The sequence below is a fragment of the Hirsutella rhossiliensis genome (genome assembly GCF_020360975.1).
Source record: "Hirsutella rhossiliensis strain HR02 chromosome Unknown scaffold00014, whole genome shotgun sequence".
NCBI classification, from domain to species: Eukaryota; Fungi; Ascomycota; class Sordariomycetes; order Hypocreales; family Ophiocordycipitaceae; genus Hirsutella; species Hirsutella rhossiliensis.
Genome location: NW_025408680.1, coordinates 597808 through 612596, shown reverse-complemented (window position 1 = coordinate 612596; position 14789 = coordinate 597808). Strand labels below are relative to the sequence as shown.

General features: G+C 57.8%; 5 protein-coding genes across 5 annotated transcripts; 3 read left to right on the top strand and 2 right to left on the bottom strand.

Moving 5' to 3' along the window:
• Positions 1 to 501: 501 nt before the first annotated feature.
• Positions 502 to 2288, top strand: HRG_09933 (cytochrome p450 domain-containing protein; the record flags this gene model as incomplete). The annotated part of the gene is made up of 4 exons (XM_044868404.1): positions 502 to 717; positions 797 to 1430; positions 1511 to 1845; positions 1917 to 2288. 4 exons carry the CDS (start codon positions 502 to 504, stop codon positions 2286 to 2288), a joined length of 1557 nt encoding a protein of 518 aa, XP_044716401.1.
• Positions 2289 to 4671: 2383 nt separating this feature from the next.
• On the top strand, positions 4672 to 5272 carry HRG_09932 (uncharacterized protein; the record flags this gene model as incomplete). Its single annotated transcript, XM_044868403.1, has 2 exons — positions 4672 to 4924; positions 4986 to 5272. 2 exons carry the CDS (start codon positions 4672 to 4674, stop codon positions 5270 to 5272), a joined length of 540 nt encoding a protein of 179 aa, XP_044716400.1.
• A 469-nt stretch (positions 5273 to 5741) lies between these two features.
• On the bottom strand, positions 5742 to 6794 carry HRG_09931 (enoyl-(Acyl carrier protein) reductase domain-containing protein; the record flags this gene model as incomplete). Its single annotated transcript, XM_044868402.1, has 4 exons — positions 5742 to 6078; positions 6136 to 6501; positions 6561 to 6680; positions 6733 to 6794. The coding sequence occupies 4 exons, from the start codon at positions 6792 to 6794 to the stop codon at positions 5742 to 5744; spliced, it is 885 nt and encodes a 294-aa protein (XP_044716399.1).
• A 1380-nt stretch (positions 6795 to 8174) lies between these two features.
• Positions 8175 to 11290, top strand: HRG_09930 (dolichyl-phosphate-mannose-protein mannosyltransferase domain-containing protein; the record flags this gene model as incomplete). The annotated part of the gene is made up of 9 exons (XM_044868401.1): positions 8175 to 8428; positions 8493 to 8782; positions 8855 to 9036; positions 9100 to 9138; positions 9190 to 9553; positions 9599 to 9940; positions 9995 to 10518; positions 10594 to 10659; positions 10766 to 11290. The coding sequence occupies 9 exons, from the start codon at positions 8175 to 8177 to the stop codon at positions 11288 to 11290; spliced, it is 2586 nt and encodes an 861-aa protein (XP_044716398.1).
• Positions 11291 to 12066: 776 nt separating this feature from the next.
• On the bottom strand, positions 12067 to 13842 carry HRG_09929 (GDP/GTP exchange factor sec2p domain-containing protein; the record flags this gene model as incomplete). Its single annotated transcript, XM_044868400.1, has 1 exon — positions 12067 to 13842. One exon carries the CDS (start codon positions 13840 to 13842, stop codon positions 12067 to 12069), a length of 1776 nt encoding a protein of 591 aa, XP_044716397.1.
• Between the last annotated feature and the right edge of the window lie 947 nt (positions 13843 to 14789).

Sequence of the window (14789 nt, the reverse complement as noted above, 5' to 3'; positions counted from 1 at the left end):
TGATGACGGTCGGTGGGGGGGCCAAGGCGAACATTCAAGCCACAGGACCGTTTGAAAATTCCAAAGACACGGGATGAAGAAACTCCACTCTATTGCCAACAGCGTCTACTGTAGGACCCGCTGGAGAATCCGGGGTAAGTCTCGTAGCCCAGCATTGAAGCCGTGAATACGGATACTCCGTGGCCTCAATGTTCCGCGAGGCCTGGACGTGGAATCGGAATCGGAATCGGAACCGGGGGTAGCAGTGTCTCACGCATGGCAAGCTTCACTCACCACCCGGCAAGCGATGCTCTCCCCGCTCGCTCGGGCTGGTAGAGCGCGTCCAGAGCACACTGGATTCTGGACGGACTACAAAAGCACGGCCATGTCTTCGTGGCGTCGCTGAAGTTGAAGAAATGGCAAGATGCTTTGCCCGCTGGCAGCCGACTAATTGGAATTGAACTGACGCAAAAGGAACCCTCTAATTAATTACCTACCCAAATCGACAGTACAGCGGCCGGCATGCCCTACCTGCTTGTGGCCGTTGCCCTTGTGGCGGCCGTTTATGTCTTGGTGCGCTGGAATGCCACCGACGTCCCCAAGATCAAGGGGCTCCCCGAGATTCCCGGGATTCCCATCTTTGGCAACCTTGTGCAACTGGGAACAGACCATGCCCGTGTAGCCCAGAAATGGGCCCGCAAGTACGGGCCCGTCTTCCAGACACGTCTCGGCAACAAGGTGAGTGCCTGATCGCTCAGCGGCAGAGGCCGGGCTGCAGCAGCTGACCTCGAGCCGGGGAGGGCATCATCGACTGTAGCGCGTCATCTTTGTCAATTCGTACGACGCGGTCAAGTACTTCTGGATCACCCACCAGTCCGCCCTCATCTCCCGCCCGACCTTCCATACCTTCCACTCCGTCGTCTCGACATCCCAGGGCTTCACCATTGGTACCTCGCCGTGGGACGAGTCGTGCAAGCGCCGACGCAAGGCGGCCGCCACGGCCCTCAACCGGCCGTCGACCGAGTCTTACATGCCCATCCTGGACCTCGAGTCCACCGTCAGCATCAAGGAGCTGCTTCAAGACTGCAAAGGCGGCGCCCAAGATGTTGATCCCAACCCTTACATGCAGCGCTTTGCCCTCAACACGTCCCTGACCCTCAACTACGGATCTCGCATCGACGGGAGCGTCGACAGCGAGCTCCTCAGGGAGATTACGCATGTTGAGCGCGAGATTTCTACCCTGCGGTCGACAAGCAATAATTGGCAGGACTATGTCCCGTTGCTGCGTCTCTGGGGCGCCCAGAACTCGGCAGCCACCGAGTACCGGGTCCGGAGGGACAAGTATCTGACGGACATGCTTGATGACTTGCAGGACCGCATCGCAAAGGGCTTGGACAAGCCTTGTATCACAGGCAACGTTCTCAAAGACCCGGAGGCGAAGCTCAATCTAGGTGAGCATGTCACAAGACCCCCGGGACGACCCCGCGAGGAACTCGGGGCACTGGTTGTTATGCCACTTCCACTGACGCAGAAGCAACGACAGCCGAAGTCAAGTCCATCTGCCTCACCATGGTGTCGGCTGGGCTGGACACGGTTCCGGGCAATCTGATCATGGGCATGGCCTTTCTCTCCACCGACGAGGGCCAAGCAGTGCAAGCCAAGGCCCTCGACGCCATCCACGAGGTATATCCAAACGGCGAGGCCTGGGACAGGTGCCTGGCCGAGGAGAAGGTGCCCTACATCACGGCTCTGGTCAAGGAGACGCTCCGTTACTGGACCGTCATCCCCATTTGCCTGCCGCGAGCGAGCATCAAGGACATTTCCTACGAGGGCGCCGTCATCCCCGCAGGGACTACCTTCTTCATGGTACGCTTGGCATAACCGGCTGATGTGATGTGTGTGTCACGGAGGCAGCTGATAAGGAGAGTTTTTGACAGAACGCCTACGCGGCCGACTACGACGAGGCGCGCTTCAAGATGCCCGATCGCTTTCTCCCCGAACGCTTCCTCGACGACCAGGAGACGGGCACGCCGCACTACGGTTACGGCGCGGGATCACGCATGTGCGCCGGGTCGCATCTGGCGAACCGCGAGCTGTACACGGCCTACATCCGACTCATCACGGCGTTTGAGCTCCGGCCGGCCCGGGACCCTGCCGACGCGCCCGTCATGGACGCTATCGAATGCAACGGCGCGCCCACGTCCCTGACGACTGACCCGAAGCCATTCAAGATTGGACTGAAGCCCCGCAACCAGGCGCAACTGAGAGAGTGGATCGCAACCGCGGAGGAGCGGACGAAGGACTTGTAGGGACCGCCATGTATGATGCTCCATGCTGCCATTGAAGGAACTTGTTGAAAGGATCCCGACACTGGATGAATCATCATGAAACCAGAATTACACATAACTAGTCCTTTGTTGTTGCCCGTCTCAATGGCGTACTGTGAGCTACCATCTAGTCTGTGGGCCAACCACGCACAAGGCGAAGGAGAGAGAATGGAGACAGATTTCCATAACCGTTAAACACCGCTCTCCAACGTCTGTGTAGCTGTTATAAAACCGGATGCTGTGAAGCCCCTCCCTGCGTAATTGCGCGGTCACCACTACGTCATTCAAACGAGTGCAACAACAAAGAGGAGTATAATAGACGACCGCCTGTGAGAGATCCTAACTCTTTTGTTACTATTCGTAGCTAAATCGTTGACGAATCTTTCTTCTCTCGTCTGTTGCGCCCGGTAGCAGGTTGAATCATCATGATGCTGTCCAGTATCCGTACCCTACGCTCGGCCACCCGCCCAACGGCCTGCAGTTTGCAACGGTTTGCAGGGTTTCCGGCAAGACGCTTCGAGAGCTCTGAGCCCCGGCGTTCACAGGAGCGTCCCGCTCGTTCTGCAGAAGTGCATAGCTCGTGAGTTGCTCCATTCCGTTTGATCTCGGTCAGTGGCAACCAAACCAAAAAGATCATTACATTTATGCGCTAAGACATGCCCTTTTTGCTGCCATTAGAAAATCGGCCGTCCTCATTGGCGCAATCGGACTCGGCTTAGGGGCCTGCTTCTTCCTTTTAACCAGCCAGCCAGAAAAGGCCCGCGAGGTTCCTGTTCAGAACACCCCTGGCAGGTCGACTCCGCGGTAGACTTGTCTCTTGGGGACGGGAGCACGGGTTTCTTCATTTTTCTTCCTGGTGGGGAAATCCAATACTAAGAGTAAAGGCTGTAACGGCTCGGATCTTTAGTTATAGGTTGTGGCGGACTTTCGCCTAGGCCACCAACTTGGTCCTGCCAGTCGACTGGGTTGAGCATTGATGATTTTTTTTTGGCAATTGTAACTGCATTAAGACACCCCTTCCTGCTTCCGGTGCCCCTTTGCTCTTTAAACTCGTGCTCGCTCGGCGATCCAAAACCGCTTCTGGGGAAAGCACTCCCCGTTCGACCAAGCAAACGAACGGTGAAGCGCTCCAATAGGTGCAATGCTGGTGCGGTATAAATCCTGGTCCCACCGACACCTTCTCACTTACCATTCAAAAAGAGCCAAAGACGGGGTATTCACGGATATCTGCCTCTTGCTATCATAATAAATCTCATGATCCTCGGGTAATTTCCCTTCATCCTGCTCACGCAACCCTCGTGGCGAGGTCTTACGACCAGGGTTTGACTTGCAAATAACCTATGTGACAATTTGTTTCAGTGATTGACGATCATCGTCGATTACCTTCAAGAACTGTGATAAGGCAGGCATCCATCTGGTATAGGCAGACGACCCGTTCGTCTCACCTATAGCCAGTCGGCGGCAACGCCTCGTCGGCTTTGGCTAAACTTAGGGTCAGCAACCTGGATACGAAGACAAGCTGCTCCTAAGCCTTGCGCTTTGGACCAAGATAGCCGACGCTGCTTTGATATTCTGATTCTGTTCGTGTTCAGACATTTTCGAAACTCACTTCTGAAATATGTGGATTTCGCAACATTGAAGCCATGAATCAAGGGCGCTGTTCGAGAGAGCATTAGCTCAAGTACCGCCAGACTGAGAAATGCAATGTCATCAGCTCTAAAGCCCTGGGTGGGCGGGGACGGGACGGTATCCGTAGCGAAGCTTCTCCCTGGGCTGGATTGTCGCTCTAGACCCATTCCACACAGGATCCATGTCTTAGTCTTCACAGAAATCATCTTCATGTCCCATCGCCATGGTTAAGTGTGGGAAACCTGTCATGTCTGAATGTTATTAGGGCCGGCCGGGCCTTTGTCACATTCGACGCGGAAATATTTTAATCGCCTCGGATGAGCCTCGACTGGATATCCCCCTTAAACAGCAGAGAAGTCGTTCCAAGAGACAAGCTTCGTTCCACGAAGCGGAGAGCCGACAGACGCTTGAGAGCATTGCAACCATGCTATTCAACCCTATTCGGCATTAGTTGTTCGACAAGGCGCGGGACATGCCCAGCACATGTTTTACCCAGGTATTGAGGCGTTGGCTCGCCACACAACTTCCAGGAACAAGGAACCAGTAGCTTCTTGCTGGAATTGTGATAGCTGAAGATCTGTCAAAGGGGAAAATGCCCAGTTATATAAAGACCAACTCTCTTCGTCATCGAGAACTTCTTCTCAACTTCAGGCTCCACCGCTTCAGCTCATCTGCAAGCATCTTCGCACTTTCTCAGCTCACCATCGTTGGGTATCTCACCGCTTCAACCGTCAAGATGAAGTTCACTCTGGCTGTCACTGCCCTCGTGGCCGTCGCGTCGGCCGCCGAATACCCCTCCAAACCCAAGCATGAGCACTGCAAGAACAAAGACATCATCCAGTGCACTCTCCAATGCCTGAAGAAGGCCGCCAAGGACACCAAGTGCTCCGGCGACGTGCTCCAGTCTGTCTGCCACCGCCTCGAAGACCACAAGAGCCTGCACCTCAAGGGCTGCCTGACCAAGTGCGGCATTCCCAACGCTCTCACCGGTAAGTCCTTGGAGATGACATGATGAGGTCCTGCCTGCCTTAGGAGCTAACACGCTCTCAGAGATTGCCCTCGTTGCGGTGAAGAAGGGCTTGTGCGACGGCTCCAAGCCCGAGCCCAAACCTAAGCCCATTGGAAAGCCGCACAGGCATGAGCCGCACAGGCCTGAGCCGAACAAGCCGGAGCCGGAGCCGGAGCCGCACAAGCACAAGCACAAGCCGGAGCCGAAGCCGGAGCCGAAGCCGCACAGGCACAGGCCGGAGCCGTACAAGCCGGAGCCCAAGCCGGAGCCCAAGCCCAAGCCGCACAAGCCCAAGCCGGAGCCCAAGCCGGAGTCTTACAGGTCTTAAGTGCCCTGCCGGCACCCGTCGGGCCCGGAAGGATGGCTCCTACATGACTAACGAGCTGCAACGATGAAGCTTACGAGGTGGTTAGTGTCAGTGCTCAGACTGCAAGCGCAAAAGGTGGCAACTCCTGGCGGGCAGCATGCTGTAGACGACACTTCCCAACGATGGTAGACGAGCTATTGGGAACACCAGATGGGGGGTTGAGTTTGGCCTAATTGTATGACATGGATGATGTGAACTGTTTCGTCTAGCCCCGCGAGGATGAGGGACTCGATCGTAAAGAGTCTGCGAATACAATTCCACAATTTGACCGAGTGCCCAGAGTCCCCTCTCCGATAAGACCACAGCTCTCGGTCCCAATGGCCAGAAATGATCGAGCTATGCCACCGTGATGTGTATAAACCGAGCTCCAATAGACAGTTTCCCGCATGGCGCAACAGCCTGGAAAAACGCCTCGGTACGATTGAGCGCCTCAATCCCCCTGGGGATAAGGATGCAACACCTGACCATGGTATAGCTCAGAGTCTTTGGATGCCAAAAAGACGAAACTGGGAGCAATCTCGCTCGGCTGGCCAGGGCGGCCGAGCTGGGACTTCTTCCCAAAGCCCTCCATCTGCTCTGGCGGCCTGGACGCTGCCTGAAGGGGAGTATGGACGGGACCGGGGGCGACTGCGTTGACCCTGATGCCCTTGGGCACGAGCTGTTTAGCCAGGGACATGGTGAAGGAGTTGATGGCACCCTTGGTTGCGGCGTAGTCGACCATGCTAGGGGTGCCCCTGTAGGCGACGACCGAGGTGGAATTGATGATGCTGCGGGACCGTTAGAGAAGGAGTGAATGGGGCACAACATAGGGTTGAGACACGTACGAGCCGCCTCTGCCCATGTGCTGAAGGGCGTATTTAGTCATGGCAAACATCTGGAGTATGTTGCTGCGGAAGGTGCTCTCGACATTGTCCAAGTCAATGTCTTTAAAATCGTCGACCATGATTTGCTTAGACGCATTGTTGACCAGCACGTCGATTTTGCCATACTTGTCGACGTGCTGTTGGACGGCCTTGCGGCATGTTTCGTTGTCCATCAAATCGCCGGCAATGAGCAAGCACTCGCGACCTTCCTTTCGAACCAGGTCCCTCGTCTCTTCGGCGTCTTGCTGCTCCTCGGGTAGGTAAACGATGCTGAGATCAGCCCCTTCGCGAGCAAAGAGCACGGCCACGGCCCGGCCAATGCCCGAACTGTAGGCAACAACATGTCAGTAGGGTAGCTTGGCAGGCGGAGCGAGGTGATGGCATACTCTCCGCCGGTGATGAGGGCCTTGCTGTCACTCAGCTTGCCGGCAGCCCGATACTCTTGGAAGTCATGTTTGCCTTGGAGCTTGGTGGTCTCGCTTGACGGGTGCAAGTCCTTTTCGAGACTGTGTCTGTTAGCTGGAAGTGACACGAGTCATGAAGGCGATGAGGGCATACCCAGGCAGGTTTTGGGCCTGTCGATCCGGGACAGGCTTGAATTCGCCGTCTTCAGCCGACATGGTGGCGCGTCGTGATGCTAGTAAGGACGTGTGCGTTGCAGAGAGTCGACGTTGAGCAAATGGCTGAGAGCGGTGGAGGGGATTGGCAGAGAGACGAGGCCAGCGAGCGAGAATCGACGCGCGGCAAAACATGGTGGGCGTTTTTATGGGGGAGGGAGAAGGCAACGACGAGGCGATGACGTTGCCATGCAACTGCGGCGGCAGCTGGGGCTACCCGGATGTCATGGCTACGCCATTGTGCCGATGAAGTCAGCGGCGCATCGGGATCGAAGAACTGCGTGCTGCGAGCAGGTACGTTATGCAAAGCCGGCGGTGCACAGAGGACAGAGAAGCTTGACGAGAGAATGGGGTGCTGCCGCGCAGTACTAGCCTTGTCCTGCATCAAGACAGCCATCCGACGCGGCCCATGTCCAGGCCAGGAGATGCAAAAGAAAAGATTGGCGTGGCAGTCAGGAGCGATTCAGCTTATTAATGGATGTTTGGCAGAAGGAAAGCTCCAAAAAGTGCGGGGAACGCGGGGGGGCTGCTCCGGGGGTTGTCATCTCTGCACGCCTGCTGGATCATGGATGATCCGACGATAATCCACTCCGTCGTTGAAACGGCAGCGGGTGCATTGCTTGAGCCACGGACGCAACAGCCAATCAGAATGCTACCGCCGGCAAACGAAACTTTACAGTAGCTATCAATTACCCGTGGCGCCGAGCTGCTCTTGGGCGTCCACCAGCGACGCTGACGGGGGAGAAAACCCACAAGAAAAACATCGACCACGCCTCTCGTAGAGGGAAATGGCTTTGATAATCTACATGCCCTCGACAATTGCGGTTGATCCTAGAATTAAGCCACACCGAGGCTTTCTCGTCACATGTCGCTGTCCCAGGGTCGACGTTGCCGACCAACTGAAGCTCTCTCTCTCTCTCTTGTTGTGGCGGATGCACCAGCGGTACCTGCTCCCAGTGCTCCGTGTACATGGCTCCACCCCGCTTCGCCATACTGTAGCCCTGACCACGCGAGAGCCATTCAGGTACCGTTATTGTCCCCGTCACCTCAGTCAATGTGGCCACTGTATCTCCAAGTTCGGCAACCCCTTATTGTTTTCCTCAACCGCCTCAGCCCGTCAATCCCTCGACCCTCGACCCTCGGCCTACGCATTGGACCCTCGTTTCCATTGCGCCTCCTATTCGTACCCCTTTCTTCCCCTTCTCCATGAATCTGCTTTAATCCACTCTCCCTTCGCCACCCTCCTTCAACTCGTCTGTTTTTCCTTCCGCCGCGGGAACCGGTCGGTCCACGAAAGCTGCGCGCAGCGTCCAAACACCCACGGCCCATCGTCTTCAGATCCCGACACGACTGTCGCGCGGCCGCTCCGTTTTCCCTTCGACCATGGCGAGGTCCAACGCCAGCAGCGGCAGGAGCCCCCAGCCGCCCGCCGTCGAAAGACAGCCCTCGGCCCCGACCAAGAACAAGTCCAAGGCCAAGAAGAATGCCTCGTACAAGTCGGACGGCGTCGACGATCACGATGTCTTCCTCTTGCCCGTATCCGACTACACCGTGGCCCTTGGCGTCACCGTCCTCGCCGCCATTGTCCGCATCTTTAGAATCTATCAGCCGAGCAGCGTCGTCTTTGACGAAGTTCAGTGCGTATCGTAACCCTCCCGCCTCGATGCCGTCATATCGCTGACCGCTCTCTCCCACTCGCAGCTTCGGCGGCTTTGCCTCCAAGTACATCAAAGGGAGGTTCTTCATGGACGTTCATCCACCCCTCGCCAAGATGCTCATCGCTCTCACTGGCTGGTTGGCTGGCTTCGATGGCAATTTTGACTTCAAGGACATTGGCAAGGATTATCTCGAGCCCGGCGTGCCCTACGTTGCCATGCGCTTGTTTCCCGCCTTCTGCGGCATTGCCCTTGCCCCCTTCATGTTCCTGACCCTCAAGACGGTCGGTTGCCGCACCATGACCGCCGCGATGGGCGCTTGCCTCATCATCTTTGGTAAGTTTTGCGCCAGTCTCACCATGCCGTTCACCGAGAACTTGCTTCTGACTCTCCTCTCTACTTGATTAGAAAACGGCCTCTTGACACAGGCTCGCTTGATTCTCCTCGACTCGCCCCTCGTCGGCGCCACCGCCCTGACCGTCCTCGCCTTTTCCTGCTTCACCAACCAACACGAACAGGGCCCGGCCAAGGCGTTCCAGCCTGCATGGTGGTTCTGGCTCGTCATGACCGGCCTCGGCTTGGGAGTCACCGTCAGCATCAAATGGGTCGGTCTCTTCACAATCGCTTGGGTCGGTACCTTGACCTTGGTGCAGCTGTGGGTGCTTTTGGGCGACAACAGGAACGTGACACTGGTATGCCGTGCCGCCCCTTGCCACCTGCTCAACTCGTCTGACTCTCCGCAGCGCCTGTGGGCCAAGCACATCGCCGCCAGAGCCTTTTGTCTCATCGTCATTCCCATCACCTTCTACATGGCCATGTTCGCCATTCACTTTGTCTGCCTGGTCAATCCCGGCGACGGCGACGGCTTCATGAGCTCCGAGTTTCAGGCGACGCTGAATAGCAAGGGCATGAAGGACGTTGCCGCCGACGTTGTCCTGGGAAGCCGCGTGACGATTCGCCACGTCAATACACAAGGTGGTTATCTGCACTCCCACCCTCTCATGTATCCTACAGGTAGCAAGCAGCAGCAAATCACCCTGTATCCGCACAAGGACGAGAACAACGTCTGGCTTCTCGAGAACCAGACCCAGCCCCTTGGGCCCAACGGCATGCCCATCAACGGCACCAAGGCGTGGGACAACCTCTCCGGAGGACCGCACTACATCACCGACGGTACCGTTCTCAGACTCTACCACCAGCCTACGCACCGCCGTCTGCACTCGCATGACGTGCGGCCGCCAGTCTCCGAGGCCGAGTGGCAGAACGAAGTCTCTGCCTATGGCTTCGACGGGTTCGATGGCGATGCCAACGACTTCTTCCGCGTCGAGATTGCCAAGAAGAGGTCGGTTGGCACCGCGGCCAAGGAGCGGCTGCGCACCATCGAGACCAAGTTCAGGCTTGTCCACATCATGTCCGGCTGCGTTCTCTTCTCCCACAAGGTCAAGCTCCCTGAATGGGCCTCTGAGCAGCAAGAGGTGACGTGCGCCAAGAGCGGTTCCTTGCCCAACAGTCTGTGGTACATTGAACACAACGAGCACCCCCAGCTAGGAGACAACGTGGAAAAAGTCAACTATCGCGACCCCGGATTCTTTGGCAAGTTCTGGGAGCTGCAGCAGGTCATGTGGCGCACCAACGCTGGCCTGGTCGAGTCCCACGCCTGGGATTCCCGGCCCGAGTCGTGGCCCATTCTGCACCGCGGCATCAACTTCTGGGGCAAGCATCACACCCAGATTTATCTCATCGGTAACCCGATTGTCTGGTGGTCTTCCACCATGGCCATCGTTGTCTGGGTCCTCTTCAAGGGCATCGCCGTCCTCCGATGGCAACGCAGCTACAACGACTACTCGAGCAACACGTTCAAGCGATTCGACTACGAGATCGGCACCTACGTTCTCGGCTGGGCGCTGCATTATTTCCCCTTTTACCTCATGCACCGCCAGCTGTTCCTTCACCACTACTTCCCGGCTCTGTACTTTGCGGTCATCGCCCTTTGCCAAATGTTTGACTACCTGACTGCCCGGATTCCCGGCGTTGGCGCCCGCGACAGCGCCGCCGTCAATCGCATTGCGACCGTATGTTTTCTGGTGCTCTCGGTTGCCGCCTTCACCCTGTACGCTCCGCTCGCGTACGGCAACCGGTGGACCAAGAGCGAGTGCAACCGAGTGAAGCTGTTTAACGGCTGGGACTGGGACTGCAACAACTTCTTTGACACGGTAAGTGCACTTCCAATCTCGATGTCAGGGGCAACTGCGCAGAGCAGGCAACTTGCGTCTCGTCCATTCCCCGTAACATGTTGCGCTGATATTTATCGAAACCTAGTACGCGGCGTACACGGCCGAAGACACGCCCTCAAGTTCCTTGGCCGCCACCTCCACCAGCCCCGGCGCCAAGAAACCCGCTGCGCCGGAGGCTGGCGAGAAGGTCGAGAATGCCAAAGAGCCCGGCGTCTCGTCCTCTCCCCCCCCTCCGGGTCCTCGGGTCGTTGCCCAGGAGGAGAAGATCGAGTACCGTGACCAGGACGGCAACCTCCTGGGCCCCGAGCAGGTCAAGGAGCTCGAAGGCAAGATCGACTTCCAGACAAAGTACGAGACGCGCACTCGCGTCCTCGACGAGAACGGCGTCGAGATACCGATGCCCGAGGGCGGCTGGCCGGCCGATATGGGCGCGGGCGTGGCGCCGCCGCACCCTGACGTCCAGGGCGTCGACAAGGAGACGGCCAACGTAGATGACGCCAAGCCCAACCACGACGCCGCGGCGAGCCGCGATGGCGAGCGCGAGGCCGAGAGGGCAAAGGCCAAACCCGCGAGCGAGAGCAAGGACGCCACCGGCAAAGACGAGCTATGAGGGAGCCGAGCAGGGGGGGGGGGGCGGCAGGAGCACGATTGTCCGGCCGCCTCTGCGCCTTGACCAGCATGATTTCACGTGTGCAGGTGGACAGACTCCCCAGGATAAGGTGTGTATGGGGTGAGGAAATACTCAAAAAAGGGGGGGCCCAATGGTGCCGGACAAACATGAACTTGGACGTGAGGAAGTGTATAACAGACTCGCGGCGGGGTGATTTCTCCATGAATCACTCCTTCATTATGATGCTGTACCTAACAAGGTTACGTGATCATGACAAGCACCCATCCATGCCGTCTCCTTATGTTACATGTGCTCACGTGCCAGCTTTCGAAACCCCCGTGGGAGTCAACGCGCAACCAACGTCCGTGATGCAGCCTCCATCGCCAAGAAACTCGTCGGGGGCTCCCCGAAGCTCTCACCCGCCACCCCTCCAAGCCTTGTTCCATTGGGTACATTGCTCGTCATGCCCTCCCCTAATTTAACGCCGTGTACCTCGAGTAGGGGCTCCAGGCATATCATCCCCCTCTCCCGAGGCCCGATCCCATTCCCTCGCCACCGAGAAGTCCCCGGATGCCTGCCCAAAAAAACGCCCTTCCCTCTTCTCCACCCACTGACCCAGGTATGAGCAGGCCGAGGATTAAAATACATGTTAAGAATTGGTGACCAAGAAAAATATCATCGCTTTGCTGAATTCATGGACAGAATGTACCGTGGTAATTTGCCGATGATTGCTCTGCTGATTGTAGCCGGCTGCCACCCGTGAGGTCGAGCGACCTTCATGTTGCGTGCCGCTCCACAGAGTCGCGGCGACTCCGGTTTCCATCCATCCGATCCGGAGGGGTGCGAGGCTCCCGAGGTATATGCTCGGTGCCTTGCCGCGATGCCCCGTTCTTGGAATCCGCGTCGTCTGCATGCCGCACGCCATCTGGCGTCATCTTGCCAGTCTCCGTTTCTTCCACGATGCCCAGGTGGTCCTGGCTTGGCCGCGATTCCTTATCGGTCTCAGCTGGGGCAGGACTGGCCACCTGTGAAGCAGGCACGACGCCTCCGCCAACGCGGGCCCAAAACATTTGCTCCCTCAGCTTGACGCTCTCCTCCCAGGCCGCTTTTTCTGAATCCTCATCCTCGGCTCGCCAGTGGCCGTCCCTCACCAGGCGAAGGAAACCCAGAAAGTCGCATGTAGAACGGACACGATTGAGACAGTAACTGCAGAGCGCATATCGCTGCGCCGAGACGGATTCGCTCGTTCTAAAGCGGTGGTTACGCAGGTGCTCCGGGCTCTTTCGCGATTCGCCACACAGTGAGCACGGGTGGTGGTGAGGCTTGACAATGGCCATGTACGTCGCGCTATCGGGAACAGGCTCGACGATCAAGGAGCCATCCGTCACCGACGCGAGAACCGATCGACGGGCGAGCCACGACAAGCCTGGTGCGGCGTCGAGACGTAGAGTGGGCTCAACGTCGTCGGCCAGGATGCGCTTGTAGAATCGCGTATCCTTGAGATTCGGCGTCGGGGTTCCGGGAGCAGTTGGGGAGCCGACGCTGGTCGACGAAGCAGGTGTATTGGGCGACTGGGGAGCGCTGTTGGGGGCAGGGGTAGAGGCGCCCAAAGACGTGGTCGAGGCATTGGAGGGATGGGCGCTTGAAGTGGAGCCACCGAGGCCGAGGGCCAAGGCAGTGATTCCACCCAGAGAGCCAGACGAGACTCGGCTCCCGCGGCGTTGCTGGGAAATCCGAGCAAGGGCCATAAAGTCGTCGTAGGAAGCCAAATCGGTGCGGAGAACAGGTTGCACTAGGTGCTGAAGACTGGTAGGATTGCAGGGAGAACAGCCGTCGAGTGACGGTGAGCCGGCAGGGAGGCCTTCGGGCGGGGGGCGATCGTCGTCGGCGGCCGAATCGAGCCTGGAGATGCCGGGAGACGGAGGAGTAGTACCATTTGTCATGTCGTCGCGTTCAGACGCCATGCTCTCCATGACTGCCTTGAGCTGGGACAACTGTTCTTGCTGTGACTTGAGGAGACTCTCCGAGTCGGCGAGCTGCGATTTGAGCTGCTCGTTTTTGCGCTGAAGCGCCTCGTTCTGCAGCTGCGCCTCCTCTTTGGCGGCTATGACCATCTTGTTTGCTTCCTCGAAGAGAGCGGTGGTCAAATTCTCGAGCTCCTGCTCGATTTTCCTCTTTTCCTTTTCAGTGTCGAGGCGCTTGCTCGTCTCCTCGGCCAGCCTGGCCTGCCACTTCTTCTTCTCGGCCTGCATGGCCTTTCGCTCGGCGTCGAGTGAGGATCGGCGGATCCAGACGTCGCGTTTGGACTTTTCGAGGTGAGACTGGCTCTCGGATTCGAGCTCCCGGATGCGCTCCCGAGCGGCTTGCAACTCATGACGCGTAGCGGAAAGGGTGTCGTCGAGAAAAGTCTGGTGGTTGATGGCGTTTACAAGTTTGGCGCTCAGCGTGGCCAGCTCGTCGTCGAGGTCGGGGTGGCGAAGCGAGTCGGGAGAGCCCTTGTCGCCGGCCGGGCTCGGGGCACAGCGACTTCGAGGGTCGGGCAGCGTGCTCATCTCATCGCTGAAAGCTGGCACGGAATGGGAAGACCTCAGAGGAATGACGGGTGCTTGGGGCGTCAGCCGCGGTTTGTTTGGGGTCGGGGTGGGCGGCGACGATGAGGACGTCGAGGCGGCGACAGAGGAGAGGGAGCGGAGGTGACCAAAGGGACGGGCCGAGGAAGGGCGAGAGGATTGTTGATGCTGATGCTGGGATAAGCCTGCGACATGGATTAAGCTGGATAAAAAATCAGCCACAGCCATGGTCTCGTCTCAATAGATGGTAGCGTCATCGCGTGGGTGGGGGATGTGGGGAGCTGTGTCTTGGCCGCAGCGAGACAAAGGGGCGTAGGAAGAAGAGGTGTCGAGGGAGGGCTTGAACAGGTTGAATAAGGGAAAAAGAAAGGGCAAAAGCAGGAGGGAGCAGGTGAGAAGAGGGGGGGGTCGGTAGAAAAAGAAAGAGGTTCGAAGAGGGAGTAGAGACGTACGCGTCCATTAGGAGATGGATTTAGCAGTAGGAGGCAGAAGGGCGGGGGATATTTTTGGCGGCGAGGCCGTGCCTGCTTAGCTGGCTGACTCGCGCGAGCTTGGTGGATGCGAGCGCAAAACGAAGAGCTTGGGAAGGGCGATGCCGGCACTCATTGATTGCAGCGTCGAACAGGAGCGGCGCGATGGTCCATGACCGACGGGAGCTGGCGATTGGAGGCTGGCTGCAGTCGGAGTTGGAGAGGAGGGCGGCAAGATGATTGGGGTGCGTACAATGGCGGCAGCGGCAGTGATGGATGAGAGAAGGAGGCGATGGAGGTGAAGATCGGAGAAGAGAGTTGGCGGCGGGCGAGTGGGAGAGGAGAAGCGGAAGAGAGGTTTCTGCGGTTGGGCGCTTGGACTTTGGGGCGGTATTCAAGTTACCGGTTCGTCATGGGGGACAGGACAGGCAGGTGAGGCTATGTAAAGGTACTTTTACC